Below are 17,655 nucleotides of genomic sequence, written 5' to 3'. Positions count from 1 at the left end.
GCTCAACTGTATTTCAAATATCATAACTGCACTAAACAGGGAGAAAAAGAAAAAAGGCCAAGTAACAAATAAATATAGCCAAGATTATATACCCCAATCCTGGGCAAGACTGGAATAGGGTGAAACTGGAGGGGGTGGATTCCAAACAAATCCTGAGATCTTTTTTTGGCAGATTTATTCTGCATAGTGGAATGCATGCAACAATTCTAAAACCAGTTTCAGATGTAGTACAGGACTGAGCAAAGGAGGGAATGTGTGGATGTTGGGAGCCAGAGACCTCACTGCAGAAGACAACACATGCAAATGTGGAAGGGGAAAAACAAGAAATTACCTTGTGGGGATGGGCTGGAGTTGGATGTGTTGGTGTGAACTCATGACTTCTGGAACATGTGTAAGTATGTATATACATATATACATGCAGGGGTGCATGTGCTTTTGTGCATATGGATATATTCATGTGTGTATTTATAACCTGCTAGAAGAAAAAGCCAAGAAGCTGATACACCCCAGTAGAAATAAACTTCCCTGGTGCTCACAATTTTTATTTTAATACTATTCTTCACTACAAGGAATCAGGGGCTCTTTGGAGAAATGGTAGATTCCAAAGCTATGGTAGGGCAGGTACAACATGACTCCAGAGTATTTTGTTCTGCCGGAAAGAGTTGTTAAAACAAACCAAAGCAATGGGGGCATGTCACAGGGCAGAGAAGCCAATTTGAAGGGGCTCCAGTAGACGAATCGGGGATAATCTGAGCACCAGAATAAATCATTATAGTAATGAATAATCAACCATTGAAATAATAGTAATTGGGATCCTAGATGGATAATAAATTGCTAAGTAAATGAAATATCAGGTGGTAGATCAGAGAAGACTCCTATTTGTGGTAGAATGTCGAGTGCCGACGGGGAACTAAGGAGGGGGTGTTGGGGTTTGGAAATCGTCATTCTGCAGTCATCATTATAATCACTGAATCAGGCGGGAGTCATCAGTGTATGGCCAATCTGAGGTAATCCTGGTGGGGATGGGATATTTTATGATTTCAAAGTGCTTCCCCACAGACTGTTCATTTGTGTAAAAAAAGAACTAAAAGCCCAAAATGGAGTTATTTGGCCCCTGGACCACACACCAATACTTACATTTTCAACCCATCTCCAAAATGTGACGTTTTAACAATGAACCTGAAATTTCCTGATCAGCACTGAGTGAGTAAACTGCATGATAAAACCCTGCTGTTCCTTCCCCACAAAAGGGAGCTGTCCTGGCCTGAAACAGGGAACAGTCCTTTCCTTCTATTTGCTAGTAACTTCCTTGCCCCACCCTCCTGCCTGTAAAACCTTCCATTCTGTGCAACTCCTCAGAGGGAGCATCTCCCTGACAGTACGAGGGATGCTGCCCAATTCAGGAACTGCTTATTAAAGCTGATTAGATCTTCAATCAAATTTTAGTTCTTTAACAGTTACAAAAGTAAATTCGGTATTCACAGAGCTGAGACTGCAGACAGCACCTTGAAAAGGCGATCAGAACGAACCTCACCAGTGACAGCGGACGGATGTGAGGTACCTCCAGAGGACACACCCTGAGGACAGAAAACCGTCTAGTGTTTCAGCGAAGAATGTATAACATGAAGCTAAGCATGAGTACACATCAGACAAGCCCCAAAATGAGTTACATTCTATTAAAAACAAAAAGGTTGGGGATAAGTTTCTTCAAAAGCTCCAGTGCTATAAGGGCATCATCTGGAAATAGTTCCAGATTAAAGGATGCTGAAGACAGATGACAACGAAGGTTAACACCCCTTGGGCTGCATCCTGTACAGGGCGAGGGCTGCCATGGAGGATCCCACTGGTCCTCTGACGACACTCAAAATGGATGGCAGATTACGTAAAAGTACCATCTCAGTGCTAACAACACAAGAGGTACCAAAATCCTAGAAATATGTTTTCTATCTCATCAAGTATGTTTTATTATCCACTGAAACAATTCTGTAAATTTTCTTCCTTAATATACGTTAATGCAGCAAATCACATATTTAGATTCCTTAATGTCAAAACATTATTGGATCCCTAGCTAACCCTATTTCATTGACCTATTTGGTTGTCGGGTATTATTAAAAAGAAAAAAAAAGTAACCTGGATCTGATTTGAAAAATAAATAATAAGTAAAGAGATCTGAAAATGGAGAACAAAGAACCAAAATGGAATTTCACGGTGGAAGACGAGGGAGAAAGAGAATGTTTGGAGTGGAGAGGTGGGTGATATGAACTGGAGGTACAGAAATCCTACTGAGAAGAAAGGAAAAATTTAAGTGCTGGAGAGAGGTTAGGAGAATGTCAGTGACGACAGAAAGTGGCCTGCCAATCAAGGCCATCTGTCATGGTCCCTGAGCCATCCACTTACACCTTGCTTTCGGTATGGCACTGAGACCAACTAGCAAAACCGTTGCTGCGCTTAGTCTACACAGCAGTTTATCTCAATCAAATACTATGGAGAGATCCTAGCTCTGATTGTAGAGGGACCCTATCAACAGCGCAAGCTTCAGGAGGAAGATACTCATTCATGCTGCCAAATACTCATCTTTATATGCAGAGCAATGGCTCACAACCCCTGGAACCACATAAGAATTACCTGGATAACCTTAAAAACCCACTATGGGCCAGACCACACCCCAACACCATTGCATCAGAGCCTCTACTATAGGACAGGAGCATTCTCAAGTTCAACTAGGGTTGAGAGAGGCTGACTTCTGAGGATCCATCTAGAGTCCAAATGTTAAAAAGTCTTTAATTAAGGTAACACTTGCTAACTACCACTGAAACCCAAACCACGGTTGTGTTGTTTTGTATTGTCTCAGTGATTAATTTTAACAGCCTCTCTGTAAATTTCTTACAAAACATTTTAAAATGAATTTTTTGAGCTACAAAAATATTTTGCCCAAACAAAAAATCTTACTGTCACTCTATTCTTCAATGAGTTTCACATACAATGCCTCTGAAATGTCTATCAAATTTAAAAGGTTTGGTTCTATTTGATGCTAAGGTAGAATTCAAAGCACCCTTGATCTGAAACCGAAAATAATTAAGTCAGTTTAAATAAACCCTTTTTAAAAGATTTAATCCAGCATTCAAAATCATGGCTCACAATTTGCCTAAAACATTGTTGGGGTGTCGTTTCCAGGGAATATCCTGCTTGCAGGAGGCATTCGGAACAGCTGGAGAGGATCAGACTTGCCAGTCTCAGCAAGATGACATATTTTTCCTATTGATTTATCTGAATTTCATTTCTAAAAAATACATTCAAAAGCAGTCTCACTCAGAGGTTCAACTTTCTCGACACCCACATATTTCCTTTGAAAACCAACATTTGACTTTTTTCCTGTAAGAATTATCCTAGGATAGGCTTCTTACCGGCATTAGAGCAGATGATATCTTGAGAATTCTTGCACATCTGGTGGCTTTTTCTCCTGGTCAGGTCACAGTTGGTTGGGTACTGGCACGCATCCCCGGACCACCCTTCATCACACGTGCATTTGCCACAGTCACACTTACCATGGCCTGAGAATTTAACAGCATCCAGTTAGATTTCCAAAGGAAACAGTTAGTGTAACAGTAGGGCCCAAGGGCAGGCTGCCCCCGCAGTGCGGCATATTGGTAACTGAGTTAAACTGACGGGAGAAACAGCAGAAACTGGAGGGATTCTCTGACCCACCTCTGTCCCACGTACCTTGAAACCAGAAATTCAGTCTCTCTGGAAAAGATGCCCTCCCTGCACCAGGAGGCAGAGAGCCATCCTTATCGTCAGAGAGGGGGCACTCACGGCCAAAGAAGCCTGCATGGACGTCTTGTGACTTCTTACTAATTCATTATCCCAGCCTAAATTCTGTGTGGAATTACATTTCTTTGTCCTGTGGGTTCCACACAGATTTATGTTTCTTTGTCTAAAATGTATAAAATCTGCATGCCTTGCTTCATTTTTTTGGGTCTCCATGTCATGATGGGTCCTCCCTGTGTATGTAACAGAAGTTCTGTTTTTTCTCCTGTCAATCTGTCTGTGTCAATCTGATTCTTGGACCACCTATAACCTTAAGGGATACAGGAAAATTCTTCCTCCCCAACCGAACTAAAAGTCTTAAGGGTGACATTAGTTCAGGATTGAGCTATAATATATTCAAATACATATATTGAGGAATAGTGATATTTATATGCAGTATAATGGAGTATGTGAATTTTATTTTGATAATCAACATTGATAAATAATTGTAAAAATATTAAGTTAATTTATAGAGAAATTAGGCAAGATAATAAGCCAGAAGTCTAATAAACCACATGATCAGAAAATTCAGCACTAAAAACAAACCTAGTACCTCCACATTCAGCACAAAAGCCCAATAAACTTACTTCCATTTAACTACATTTTATAACACATAAAACTACCAACTGAGTAATGGATCTTACAAAAAACTCCACTAAACTAAACATCAGTCACATACTTATTTGAATTTAGTTTGTAATATAATTTTATGGATATACTAAATACCACCTTAGATAGGACTGACATGAAAAATAAATATGTATTTTGTTGCTTAATGAAGAAATTTGGCTCAAGAATCAAAAGGAAAAGAGTTACATTCAACTACCTCCACAGAAATTCCTCAACTTTTCATGCTCTCAAATCGACATTGTGCTCTTTTGCATTGTTCTGATCATTAATTAAGTCCTGCTTGATCAAGTCTACTAAAGATTTTACTGACTACGTATTAGTCACAGCAAAATTCAAAATACATACAACCCTTGGCCCTTGCCTCAAAGAAGTTACAAACTTCAAAGTTGAGGCTGATACACAAAGAAGAGTTCTCTTCAGCACGAAATGTTTGTCAGACCTTATGTTAAGTTGATCAGTATAGCCTAAAACCTGTAGAGATAAGAGAGGAGAAACTTTCTGGATTTCTCCTTTAACTGACCCTTGAAAGGTGAGCAGAATTTGAATGGGTTGCAGGGATAATATTCTTATATTACTCAAGAGAATAATATTATGTCTTAATGCCTGAAATTTATAGCCCACAGTGGAATGGAATCATTGATCTGGTGCCAATCAGTCATTCAGTGTAGCAGCCAAACCTTACATGATGAGGTCCAGATGGCCTGTCAGAATGGATGGCTCAGAAGTGCCCCATTTGAGCCTGTTCTGCAGCTCCTGAATCTGTGGTTGTATATGACATTAAAGCTCCTCTGCATGTGGCCCAGTCCATGACAATGTTTCTATTCCTGTTGCAATTTTCAGATTAATCATCCCATTTTACAAACACAACCTTCCATGAACCCTAGCTGCAATTCATTTTATCCAGTGCACATTACTTTTTCAAACTGATTCTATTATTTTCTATTCCTATTTGGCCTTATCTGATATTATCAGTCTCGGCCAACTTGGTATCATTTACAAGCATAAGTGTTCTCTCCTGCCAACCATCCAGGCTATTTATAAAAATATTAAACCAAATTCTTGAAGTGGTTAAGCGTCTTTTGGTAAATGAAGTGTCATGGTAACTATAATGATTCTTTAATAGTAGTGTATTAGGGTGAACCACATAAGATTGCCATTTTTATAATATCTGCTATTTCTCATGGTTCATTCCAATAAAAAGACTTCATCTTGACAACAAAGAAAATAGAAATGACTTAGAAGATAAGGAAATGTGATAGTAATGATCTGCTAAAGCTAGAATACAAGAACACTCAATGCTTCTTTTATATTGTTTGGGACATCTTAGACTGTAATCTAAGATATACATAACAGAGATGGGTAATGGTATGTGGGCCAAAGGTTAAGATTTTTAAAAGGGAGATTTTCTTAAATGGGAAAATAATGAAAACGTACAGATGATAGGGAGAGACTCCTTCATCCCAAACTGATCCAATGAAGTATCAGGAGAAGTAACATTCTATGATGCTTATACCCCAGATTTAGTCCATGGACACTCAGGTTCAGAAACTCCTTCCATAAAAGGTCATATGGTAAAATAAACATGAGCAAGTCCTACTATACTCTTCTTTCAGTGTGTCATGATATAAATCAGCACCCTGAAGGTCCTTGGATGGCCTGTCATGAAAGAGCTATTTAGCTCAGAATACACAGCATTTATTTACCAGGGGTCCCTTTTCCTCATAACCTATATTAATATCCTAGACCACACTTGGACCAACACCGTACTAGATAAAGTGTTTTTAGCTTTTCGTTTAGCATCTGATCAGAGGCAAAGATGGTAGCCAGCCAGTACAGGACAGGGCCATCTGTCTTCATATTGTTCCTAAACTTTATGCCCTGGGAAGACCTCCTTGATTTACTCTCCCTCATCAGGAAAGCTAATAGGAATTAATTTTTCCATTGTCAAGAATTATCAGGTAGTAGTTTGCGCAACCTGGTTTGGAGATAACTGTATAGAGAGACTTATTTTTCAGAAAGAAAATCATCTTCTCCTCTTCATCCATATAAATATAAACATCTTGTAAAATTAACCTTTCACTCCCTGCCCATGGTTAGTAAGAGCTTTGGCAGAGCTCAGGGAATTGGATTGCTACATTACTGTGACAAAGTCATTTCCACAGCAGTGTCAATAACATGGCTTTGAAACCCATCCTATTTTTCAAAATAATTCATCTGTTAGGAATGGATGGCCATGGGGGACCAGAACAGAACCCCTAAATCACAAGGCCAAGAAGTGGGCTCCAACTGCCCAGGTTGGAGGGTTTGCTCAGGGCTACACCAAGTCCTAAGCAGCAGAGCATCCCCATTGCTGACCATCTAGGCTGTTCCAGTCTTACTCTTGTCCAGATGATTCAGTTTCCACAATCACGCCATGCGGCCTTAAGATGAACAGTCCTTATCGCTTTTCAGGCAATCAGTTACCCTTCGAATAAGTTCGCAAGTTGTCAGGAGAAAGCAAACACACAAAACTATTAAGTCAGAGAAATGCCAGAACAACCCCTGCCAGAGCAGTAAGGATGAAAGAATAAAAGGCTATTCTTACTGCTTCCAACCTTGTCAGGGGCACAACCAGGCACTGGAAAGGCAGAGCAAGCCAATATGGAGAGTAAACTCCAGTGGTGTAGTGGTGTGGTCTCCTTGTCAGGAAAGAACAGGGAGGCCTGGCCAGGTATCCCCAGCGCTTCCCAGGAGAGCAAGGCCTTGATCGACCCGATAAAAGAAAGGCATTCCAGCAAAGAGAACAGAAGAGGCCTCATGATTCCTAAATAAACTAACAAGAATAGCTCCACCGTTGCGTCCTGATCCCTTTACCCTGAGAATGCGAAGGCCCAGACCTGCTCCCGTCGGCGGTGAGGAACTCGCTGAAGTACACTGGTGCACTTTGTATTTTTAGTTGCTGCTTTGTATTTTTAAGTTAAAACAAACTATTAACAAATGGCAATAAAGACTTTACCAACATGAAGAACTTTTAAGAAAATCAATTAGCCATTTGCATATACCAATGAAAAATAATTGTACTTTGTCTAATAAGAAAGAAAAAATAAAAGAAGATGGAGGGGACAGCACTTGACTCGCCTCAAGTCTACCGATATTTTGGATGGACATAAACTGCCAAAACTAATTGCCTATTGGATTAGCTAGACATCTTTGGCTTCAAGTCCTCTTGACGTCTAGAAAAGGTAAACGATAGGTAGGTAGGTATGTAGGTAGATAGATGGATGGATAGATAATTAGGTGCAGACGCAGGTAAGTATAGGTATAGGATGCATGGATAAAGAAGGTGGTTATATATATAATGGAATGTTCTTCAGCTATGAGAAAGAAGGAAATCCTGCCATTTGTGACAATATGGATGGACCTAGAGGGCATTATGCTAAGTGAAATAATTCAGACACAGAAAAACAAATACTGTATGGTCTCACTTATATATGAAATTAAAAATACAAAAAACAAAACTCATAGAAAAGAGAGCAGATTTGTGGTTATCATAGGTGAGAAGTGGGGGAAACAGTGATTAGATGAAGGTAGTCAAAAGATATAGACTTCCAGTTATAAGACAAATAAAAGTGCTAGGGAGGTAATGTGCAACAACTCTAGTTAACACTGCTGTATGGCATGTTTGAAAGTTGTGAACAGAGTAAATCCTGAAAGTTCTCATCACAAGGGAAAAAAATGTTTTCTTCCTTTTCTGTGTATCTACGTGAGATGACAGATGTTAACAAAACTTACTGCGGTCATCATTTTCACAATACATGGAAATCAAATCATTCTGCTACATACCTCAAACTTACACAGTACTGTGTGTCAGTTATGTCTCAATAAAACTGGAAAAATCCTGATTATCCAGTATTATTCTATGAATACTATTGACAACAATTTTATCATTTAGAGGAGGAAGGATGTTAAAAAATTATTCTCTCTGAGTGTCAAAAGAGCTGGGTATACCCCTGTTAGAGCCTCAGGGTGACCTTGAAATAGAATGTTTTAGTTTGAGCACTCACTTGGCCCTGTAAGCATTCACTTGCTTTGGTTGAATATGTAAATTCCCAAGACCTGCAGATCAGAAATGTTGAGATAATCACAATCCTAAACTTAAGTGAAGAGGTAATTTGGCAGAAGAAAAGATGGGTATTAAGTGTGAGTTTTGATTCACAGTTCTCCCTCCCTCATATTGCACTGAAAAATATCTCTGATCTGATACTAACAGTACATCTATTACAGAGATTAAAAATTTCCTGGGTGAGATCCGCATTCACAAAACTAATAGGCAAATCTACTACCTAATCCAGTGACTTAATTATAGCTGAATGATAATTTAAAGACTTTAAAGTGTTAACTGATGTGCTAGCAACGATACATACACTTAAATATGTACAGATTTGGGTGTGTGTGAGACTGTGCGTTTTTTAAAAAGCTTCCTAAAATTCTCCCACATTCATACTAGACTTTGGCTTTTGGATGCCTTTGGAGAAGGAACAAAAGCACAAAAAGCAGCAAAAAAAAAAAAGTATCTATCTTTGCTTTTCAGTTTCAGAGCGAGGGTCCTGATACAAAGTGGTCGTTTCCAAAATGGGGGCCTCGTCATTCAGAGCACACACAACAATTAGAATTTGCCTTCATATTTACTTTGTCTTCAGAAATGTTCATGTCATATATTTTATGTGTGCAACATATTGATATGAAATACATCTACATAAATTATAAGACAATACACATATGGGTAAATTCAATTTTTTGGAGGTGTGATCAAGAGTTTTGAGACAACCGATCGAAGCAACAGATTTGCAAAGTTCTAAGCTTATCTTTCTTAAGCTAGGCGGTGGGGACACAATATCAATTTGTTAATCTTTTACACTTTATGATAATATTTCCCTCAAAAAATTAAAAAGAAGAAACACCTGTGAGAAACAACAGTCCTATAAGTGATAATGTTAGGGAATACTGTTTTGGGACTTTGTGGCATCCATGAAGTGGCACTATTCTGACTCATATTCATAAAATACGGCACAGAGAAGACAAAGTAATATTAATCTTTATAATCTGAAAGTCTGTGAAGGGCTGTAGAGACTGTACTTGATTACCTGAAGGGGGGACACTGTTATTCAGCAGAATATATGCTGAGCCCACATACGAGGGACAGAGAAGAGTTAGGGCCTGCGTGGGTCTCAGGAAACAGCCCTGTCCCCTGTCCCCTCCAGTGGGGGTGGAACCCAGGACACTGAGACAGGGCTGGAGAGCCACTGCACATCCGTGGAGAAGCTTTGCATTGTCTCTGAACCAGCTAGGAGCAGCTTTAATAGACTAGAAACAGTGTGAGGGCCACAAGCACGGGACACAGGCCACCACGTGCCCAGCAGACTGGGCATCGTGCAGCAGGGCAGTCAGAGTTTTTTGGAGAGGGAAGGTTGCTACCCGAAGAGGCCTTGTGGTGACAAGTAGGTGGAAGCACAAGGGCTGCAAAGCATAGAATAGACCAAATGGGAAATGCAGGTGCTGTGGGAAATGGAGGCCAGGAGAGAAGACAGCAACCAAGAAGGAGAGATGAGCGGATGAGGAGGCGAGGAGGCGGCAGCACGGAGCAGCTCCCTTCCCACCACCCTCACCTCCGGGGCCCTATCATCTTCATTCCCGGGAACCCCAAGCTGACTGCGGAGACCTGGAACCATGGGATTTACATCACGGTGGGAGGGGGCTGTTACGGGTTGACTTGTGCTCCTGTCCCCCTTTCACACGCTGAAGCCCCAACCCAGTGCCCCACAACTGCAGTCTCACTTGGAAACAAGCTTGCTGCAGATGTAAACAGGTAAAATGAGGTCATATGGAGTGGAGACGGGCCTTAATCTAATATGACTCGTGTCCTGACACAGAGGAAATCTGGACGTGTTGAATGCCATGTAACGCAGAGACGGAGACGAGCGATGCTTCCCCAAGCCGAGGTGCACAACCGACTGCCGACAAGCTCCCGACGCGCAGGGACAGTCACAGAGCAGACTGTCCCTCGCAGCCCTCAGAGGGCACCAACCGTGCTGACGCCCTGACCTCACACTTCTAACCCCCAGAACTCCCCGACAAAAAGAGTCTGTACTTTAAACCATCCAGGCTGTGGTGTTTGGAATAGCCGTCCTAACTAATACAGGAACACAAGGTAGAGTTTAAACGGGTTACAGAGAAATGAAGGTCTATCACTTTACATTTCTAAGTTTAGGGTTTGAAAAAGTGATTGTTACCTATTGACATTTTCAACACATTTTAACCCATATGTTTAAGAGATGACTCCATAAACAATGGCTGAAGTTCAACCTCCATCTTGAGAGAAATAACTAAATCTGAATGTATACCTCCTCTACCCAGACCATCCTAAGGGTTACAGAAGAAGGAAAAAATCTCTGAACAAAGGTGTCCATTTCTCTTTGTTACATTGTGTCTAAAGTCAATAGGAAAGAAGTCCAACAGAATCCTCCATCTAATGAAGCATACTGTTCAGGCAATCATAAGAAACAGGCCACATAACTTTCCCTGGCTTACCTTTCTAGTCATTCTAATTAGGATTCCTCCATTTCCCAAACCCTGTTTTCTAGAAAATAAAACCATTTCCTTTGAAAAGAATAACAGGTCTCTCCCGTTAGCTCCATTGAATTACTAAATTACAGCAAGCTGTGTAAATGCTCCCCATAAAAGCCTCCAAAATACAGCCTAGAAGTAGACTTTATAGAAAGTCTGAACTTTTATAAAGACTTTTTATAAAGTCTACTTTTTATAACATCTCATTTTTACAAAGAACCTTTATTGTAACTTAAATAAGTCTAGGTACATGGCTAACTTATTAGTTATAGTCACTTCATGAGTTTCACATGTTATCATCCAGCAGTAGTTTGGAATGTTACTCTCTCTTTATCCAATTATAATGGGGCAAAGAGCAATAATTTATTATTTTACCTCCTCCTAACTTAGTTTAAAAATTAACAAACATGTATATGCTCGATTAACTTTACTGTGAATCCTCTAATTGCAATGACTTTTCTTTCATTAACTCTGTAACTCCACAGGGTACCTCTTTTCTAAGCCATTGCGAAGTGGGTAGTTAATAAAAGTTGACAGTTTTGTTGACTTGACTGGAAAAAAAATGAAACCATTCTCCTGCAAAAAAGTAAAAGGATGTCAAGTCATGACATTTCTACAATACAAACATTGGTCACGAGAAAAATAAATATCAGTAGTTGGCATGGAGACTGAATTGAGCTCATTACTATTCTTTTTTCAGACTTGTAGTAACTCCTGAAGTATTTTATTAAGTTTAAGAAGCAGTTCATGGACAAAGCAAGAAATCTTTTAAATGAGTTGTTGCCTTTGATCCTCTTTTTAAAACCTTAAAAATCTAGATCAGTAGACCAAAAAAAAAAAAATTAAATTGGGAATGAAGTCACAGGAAAAACATTTTTTTCTTCTTTTAAGATACAATATTCTGTCCCTCCATTCTGATATATCTATCTCATTCTTGACAAGTGAAAACTAGACACAGCTCATTGACAGATGGAGCTCTTACAGACAGCATGTATTTCGGAAGAAGGGAGGCGGGCTGTACCAAGGTGAGCATTTAGGTCATCAAAAGGGAAAGGAGAGGAAAAGAGAAGGTGATCATGTATTGAGTTGTTTTGAATCCATTTAAAGCCAAACTAAAGCATCTAGAGAGTGAGAAAACAGAGTGACTACAGTGGTGGCCACTGCTCCAAAGAGGAGGACGTTCACGTGCAAGTATGATCAGGTTGAAACTTACCAACCGCTGTCCGGGATGGCCTCGCTGCTCTTGAGTCATGAGCAGTGTCGTGCTCCATTCAGAAAGTCTATGGCTGTTACACTTCATGAGTGACAAGCTTCACCTATCATTAAATTTTAAAAGTATCCCATTCTTAATCACTCTAGATAATGTATCTTATATTCTTTTCTGCACTGGCATACAAATATCTACTTTGGACCATGGCTTTATCAAGCTACACTGTTAGGCCTAAAATAAGAGATACATATTAAACTTCAGAGTTACAAATCACTGTAATTCATATTATCTTATTTGATTATCAAACTAGCATGAAAAAATAAAACAAGTTATTACCATCATCACTTATAGAAGAGGAGATTCTTAGTTAATGTCTTGAAATGATTCTTCCAAATTTTCAACCAAACTCTCGAGTCTCCTGTTTCAGTTTGAGTACCACAACCTCAGGAGCAAGAGGTCAACACCCTCACCCCTTATTACCCTCATCCACCCTGGCTGCCACCTTCTCACCAGCCCCAGAGGCCACGTCAAAGTCCATTCCTTTCCAGGAGCCTTGATTTCTTTGCCTTCTGGTTCTTGGGTATCTACTTCTTCTTTTTCCTCCATTTCAATCTCAGCTTCATTATTAGCACCTCCTTTGATACCATAAAACTGAACATGTGCCTCCTGTTCTTTCCAGGATTAACCAATACTCCCCATGTTAAACACTTGTCCCTAGTTTTAGTCTCTATTTCAAGCCGAATTTCCCTTTCTTATTCCAATTCCCAAAAAGGTAGTTTTTACTTCCAGTCTCACCTTTTCTCTACAATCAGATTTCAATCCCACCACTCTACTGATATTTTTCCAACTAAATTGACTAACATGCTTTTTATTCCTTAATTCAACTGACAGTTGAGTCTTGTCCTCATTGGTTGCCACTTATGCTTTGGCATCTCTTTATCCCCTCCATGCCCTTCTCTGCCTCCTTACCCTCTTCCATCACGCCTAAAGGTAGAGTATCAGTAAAATCTATATTTTCCAGTGCATCTTAGAAAAGATAAGGCAAATAAGAGGAATAAAAAAGACTGAAGTATTTATTCTAAAGAGAGTTATTTATATCTAAGATAATCTTTACTGAATCACAATAGGTTTTAAGCAGGCTCAAACTATGTTTTATTGTTTCATTTTGTTTTATTGTCTTACCCTGGCATTCAGTGAACCGTTGGAAACTGGAAGGAAGGCTCATGCAAAACAGCAGAGAAAACAAGGGAGGAATCAAAAGCAACATTTCCTGTGTATATCCAAATATCCAAATTTCAAGATATGTAATATAAAGTTGAATCTGCCACATAAACACACATCAGGTTTCTTAAAGTTAGCAATGTAGCAATTGACATTGTTCTGAACCCTAATTAATTTTCCACCTAAAATATCTTGGAGAACTTTTCTCAAGAATTGTAAAGCGGGAGCTGAGGTGTGAACTTACCCTATTTGAAAATAACAAAATTGCTTGCCACGGCTTCACGGACTCTGGCAGAACACAGGAGACTCTTGGGTCAGTGTCAAAGGGCTTTATTAGTCATATCAATGGCAGTAACTGAAATATTGATTTGAGTCATTTTTCTAAGCCCAGGTCCCACAGGACAACACAAGGAGGGCCAGGTGATGCTTGCACAGGCAAGGGGTTGTGTTACAGGAAAGGACACAGCACAATTGGGATCCACAGTCTTTTATAATGGCCAGTAAGCATGCCTGAACTTGCACCAGAGGGAAATATTTTCATTACACGAGGCTATAAACAAACCTCTGCTATAGAGGCAGTCACCATATCTACCTTCCAAGGCTATTCTCTGTACAAACATCCATGAAAGGACATTCTGGAGTGAAAGCAATTAATGCCTATGTTGACAGGAAGTACAGAAACAAAAGAGACCTACGGAGAATTTTCTCCCAACATGTATTGATACTAACATCTTAGCCCATAGAAATCTACTTTACTTTCTGAGACTCAGGTATAATGTTTCATTGTATATAACCATGATCCATTAGCCATCCTTTATTGATGTGCATATAACTAGTTTTGATCAGTCATCACTATAAATACATTGTCATAAATATTCTTCCTAACACATGTATCTTTGTGCAGAAGTGTGACTAGATCTGTGGGATAAATTATCATGAATGGAGTTTATGGATGAAAGAATATGCCTATCATTGAAATTTTAATAGATATAGACAGCTTGTTTCCAAAACTATATTAAATACACTCCCACCAACAATGTGTGAGGATATACTTGCCAACACATAACACAGAATATTATCAAATAACCTGCATGAATCTGAGCATTAAGAATTGCACTGGATATTTTTGTTGGCATGTGACAACTATGGATGATATTCAATATCTATTTCATGGTTTATAAACCATTTGTATTTCATACATAAAATCATTTTTTGGGAAAGAGGAGTTATTTACATTAAATATAAAAGTTAATTCGGGATAAATTCACAGATATACACTAATTTATATTGGTTTGAAGCCCTTCTGTTTCATTGCATTAAGTATATCATGCCATTCTCTTCTGGCCTGTAGGGTTTCTGTTGAGAAGTCTGATGATAGCCTGATGGGTTTTCTTTTGTAGGTGACCTTTTTTTTTCTCTCTGGCTGCCTTTAATACTCTGTCCTTGTCTTTGATCTTTGCCATTTTAATTATTATGTGTCTTGGTGTTGCCCTCCTTGGATCCCTTGTCATGGGAGTTCTGTGTACCTCTGTGGTCTGAGAGGCCATTTTCTCCCCTAGTTTGGGGAAGTTTCCAGCAATTATTTCTTCAAAGACACTTTCTATCCCTTTTTCTCTCTCTTCTTCTTCTGGTACCCCTATAATGCAGATATTGTTCCATTTCAATTGGTCGCACAGTTCTCTTAGAATTCTTTCATTCCTGGAGATCCTTTTATCTCTCTCTGCATCAGCTTCTCTGCGTTCCTGTTCTGTTTTCTAGTCCATTAATGGTCTCTTGCATCTTGTCCATTCTGTTTTGAAGTCCTTCCAGAGCTTGTTTTATTTCTGTATTCTCCCTCCTTAGTTCTTGCATATTTCTCTGCAAGTCCATCAGCATGGTTATTACTTCTGTTTTGAATTCTTTTTCAGGAAGATTGGTTAAATCTATCTCCCCAGGTTCCTTCTCAGGGGAAGATGTAGAAGATGTCGAAGCTGTCTGGGTTAGTCTTGTCTAGATCAATTTTTTTTGCCTTTTCATGTTGATAGGTGCAGTGGTAGCTATTGACGTGTCTATCAGCTGGGAGAGTCAAGCCTCTTTCCACTTGCTCCTGGCCTTTCTTTACTGGGACAACTGCGACCCCTAGTGGCTTGTGTTGGGCAATTGCGTGTAGACTGGGTCTCTGTATCTTGCCCGGCCGGTATGGAGGAAGCTCCCTTGCTGTGGGCATGGCCAGCCTCAGGCTGCTGCTCTGCTATGGCAGGGCCCTGGAGGGGTAATGGATGGGGGGCTGTTTGGCTGTTTACCTCCGTGAGGGGTCTCAGAGGTGTTGCCCAGGGGGTTAGTGCACCCGGAGTTCCCTGGAATTTCCAGCTACTAGACTGTGACACGGGTTGCTTCCGTCCAGCTGTGGGGTCCCTGTCCCTTTAAGACTTTCAAAAAGCACTCGCTTTTCTTTGTCACAGGGGCACCGGCTTCAGGACCCGTTCACAGGTCTTGCTGTCCTGTTTCCCTAGTATCCAGGACCCCCGCATGCACTGTGTCTGCGCTCTGGCCCGGATGGCTGGGGCTGGGTGTTCGGCAGTCCTGGGCTCCGTCTCCCTCCCGCTCCGACTCCTCTCCTCCCGCCGGGAGCTGGGGGGAGGGGCGCTCGGCTCCCGCGGGGCCGGGGCTTGTATCTTACCCCATTCATGAGGTGCTGGGTTCTCACAGGTGTGGATGTGGTCTGGCTGTCGTCCTGTGTCTTCTGGTCTCTCTTTTAGGGATAGTTGTATTTGTTGTATTTTCAAAAATATATATGTTTTTGGGAGGAGATTCCCACTGTCCTACTCATGCCGCCATCTTGGCTCCACCCCTCAGATATATACTAATTTATAAGAATAGTAAGTAAATTTCAATTTTACTTGACTCCTGTATCCTCTTATTACTTACATGAATTATCTTTTTCAAATAGTTATTTTGTTTTGTTTTGTTTTAGGTTTATAAGATCTGAATCAAGTTAATGATAGTTAAATAATTAAAAGTAATTATTTTTTATTATGCTTATCATTTTGTTCATCTAGGCTTTAAATTTATATGCACAGAGATTATTTTAACACTTTCAAATCCTTTCGTATATACCTAAAGAAATTTTAAGGAGAAAACTTATCTCCTTGAATATCTTTATTACTAAATGAGAAGGAACATAAAGAAACAAAGCTTTAACTTAAAAAAATAGGTAAAGTTATAAAATAACAAGTTTTAATAAAGAATAAGGAAGTATCCATTAAAGATAAAAGCAGAAATCAGTAAGTTAGAGGAGTCCCACGAATAAGTGAGCCCAAAAAATCTAATAGCTAGTAAAAAAAAAAAAGCAAAGCCATCAGCACCATAATAAAAACAAAAAGGAAGATAGATGTTCACAAAATAACCTAAGAAAAACTACAACAAATTCTGAAAAAAGTAAGTAAGTTGCTGAATGAGTACATGAAAGGTGAATAAATGGGTTTTATATATACATAGAAAATTCTGATATTCAGTATTTTGATTATTTTTATAGTCATGGTAGGCTGAAGTTAGGGTTTAATTATCCTTTTTTGCAGGAGTTTCAAGAGAGATTTTTAAATTTATGATCGATAGTTTCTCATTTTGCTTTATCTATTTTATTTTTAAAATTATAGAGATCTACTGACCCTACTACAATAGTATTTAAGAATTATTTTTCTTTCAAATTCTTAAGCTAGTTTTTTCTTAACTTCACTTGCTAGCATCTTCAGTAAAAATACTGAATAGAACTATGATTGTGAACATCTCCATCTCATTCCTGATGGCAAACAATTTTTTATTTCTTCATAAATCATATTTATAAACTATGTATTCCTGAAAATTGCTAGATTCATCTAAATTTGCAGTCTTGCTGGGAAAACATTGTTCACTGTACTTTTAATAATGCTGATTCTGTAGTTACTGTATACAGTTTCATTCATAACATTTCTTTTAATGTTTCTTTGTTGTTTTTCTATTTGTTGCTTTTCATTTTGTTTGTTTTGTTATTTGCTTGTTTTTTCTTGTTCTTCCTTGACTCAGTTTGCAGAAAGATTGCATAGTTTTCAAAAACCTAACATTTGACCATTTCTTCACTTTATTGTTTTTGTCTTCTATTGTGTTAAGCTTTTCTTTTCTTTTTTGAATTTATTGTGCTTTCTTTTTCTTTGACTTTGGACACAAAA

General features: G+C 39.2%; 1 protein-coding gene across 2 annotated transcripts in view; it reads right to left on the bottom strand.

Annotated features, from left to right (window-relative positions):
* Positions 1–17,655, bottom strand: part of ITGBL1 (integrin subunit beta like 1) — a 220,713-nt gene that overhangs the window by 134,626 nt on the left and 68,432 nt on the right. For both annotated transcript variants that reach the window (XM_057494564.1, XM_036893712.2), the window contains exon 3: positions 3,405–3,551. In XM_057494564.1, the coding sequence (XP_057350547.1) occupies positions 3,405–3,551 (147 nt within the window). The remainder of the gene's footprint in view (positions 1–3,404; positions 3,552–17,655) is intronic.

This window comes from Manis pentadactyla, chromosome 17, assembly GCF_030020395.1.
Source record: "Manis pentadactyla isolate mManPen7 chromosome 17, mManPen7.hap1, whole genome shotgun sequence".
NCBI lineage: Eukaryota > Metazoa > Chordata > Mammalia > Pholidota > Manidae > Manis > Manis pentadactyla.
Note: the sequence above shows the minus strand (reverse complement) of the source record. Positions and strands in the feature narration are given on the sequence as shown.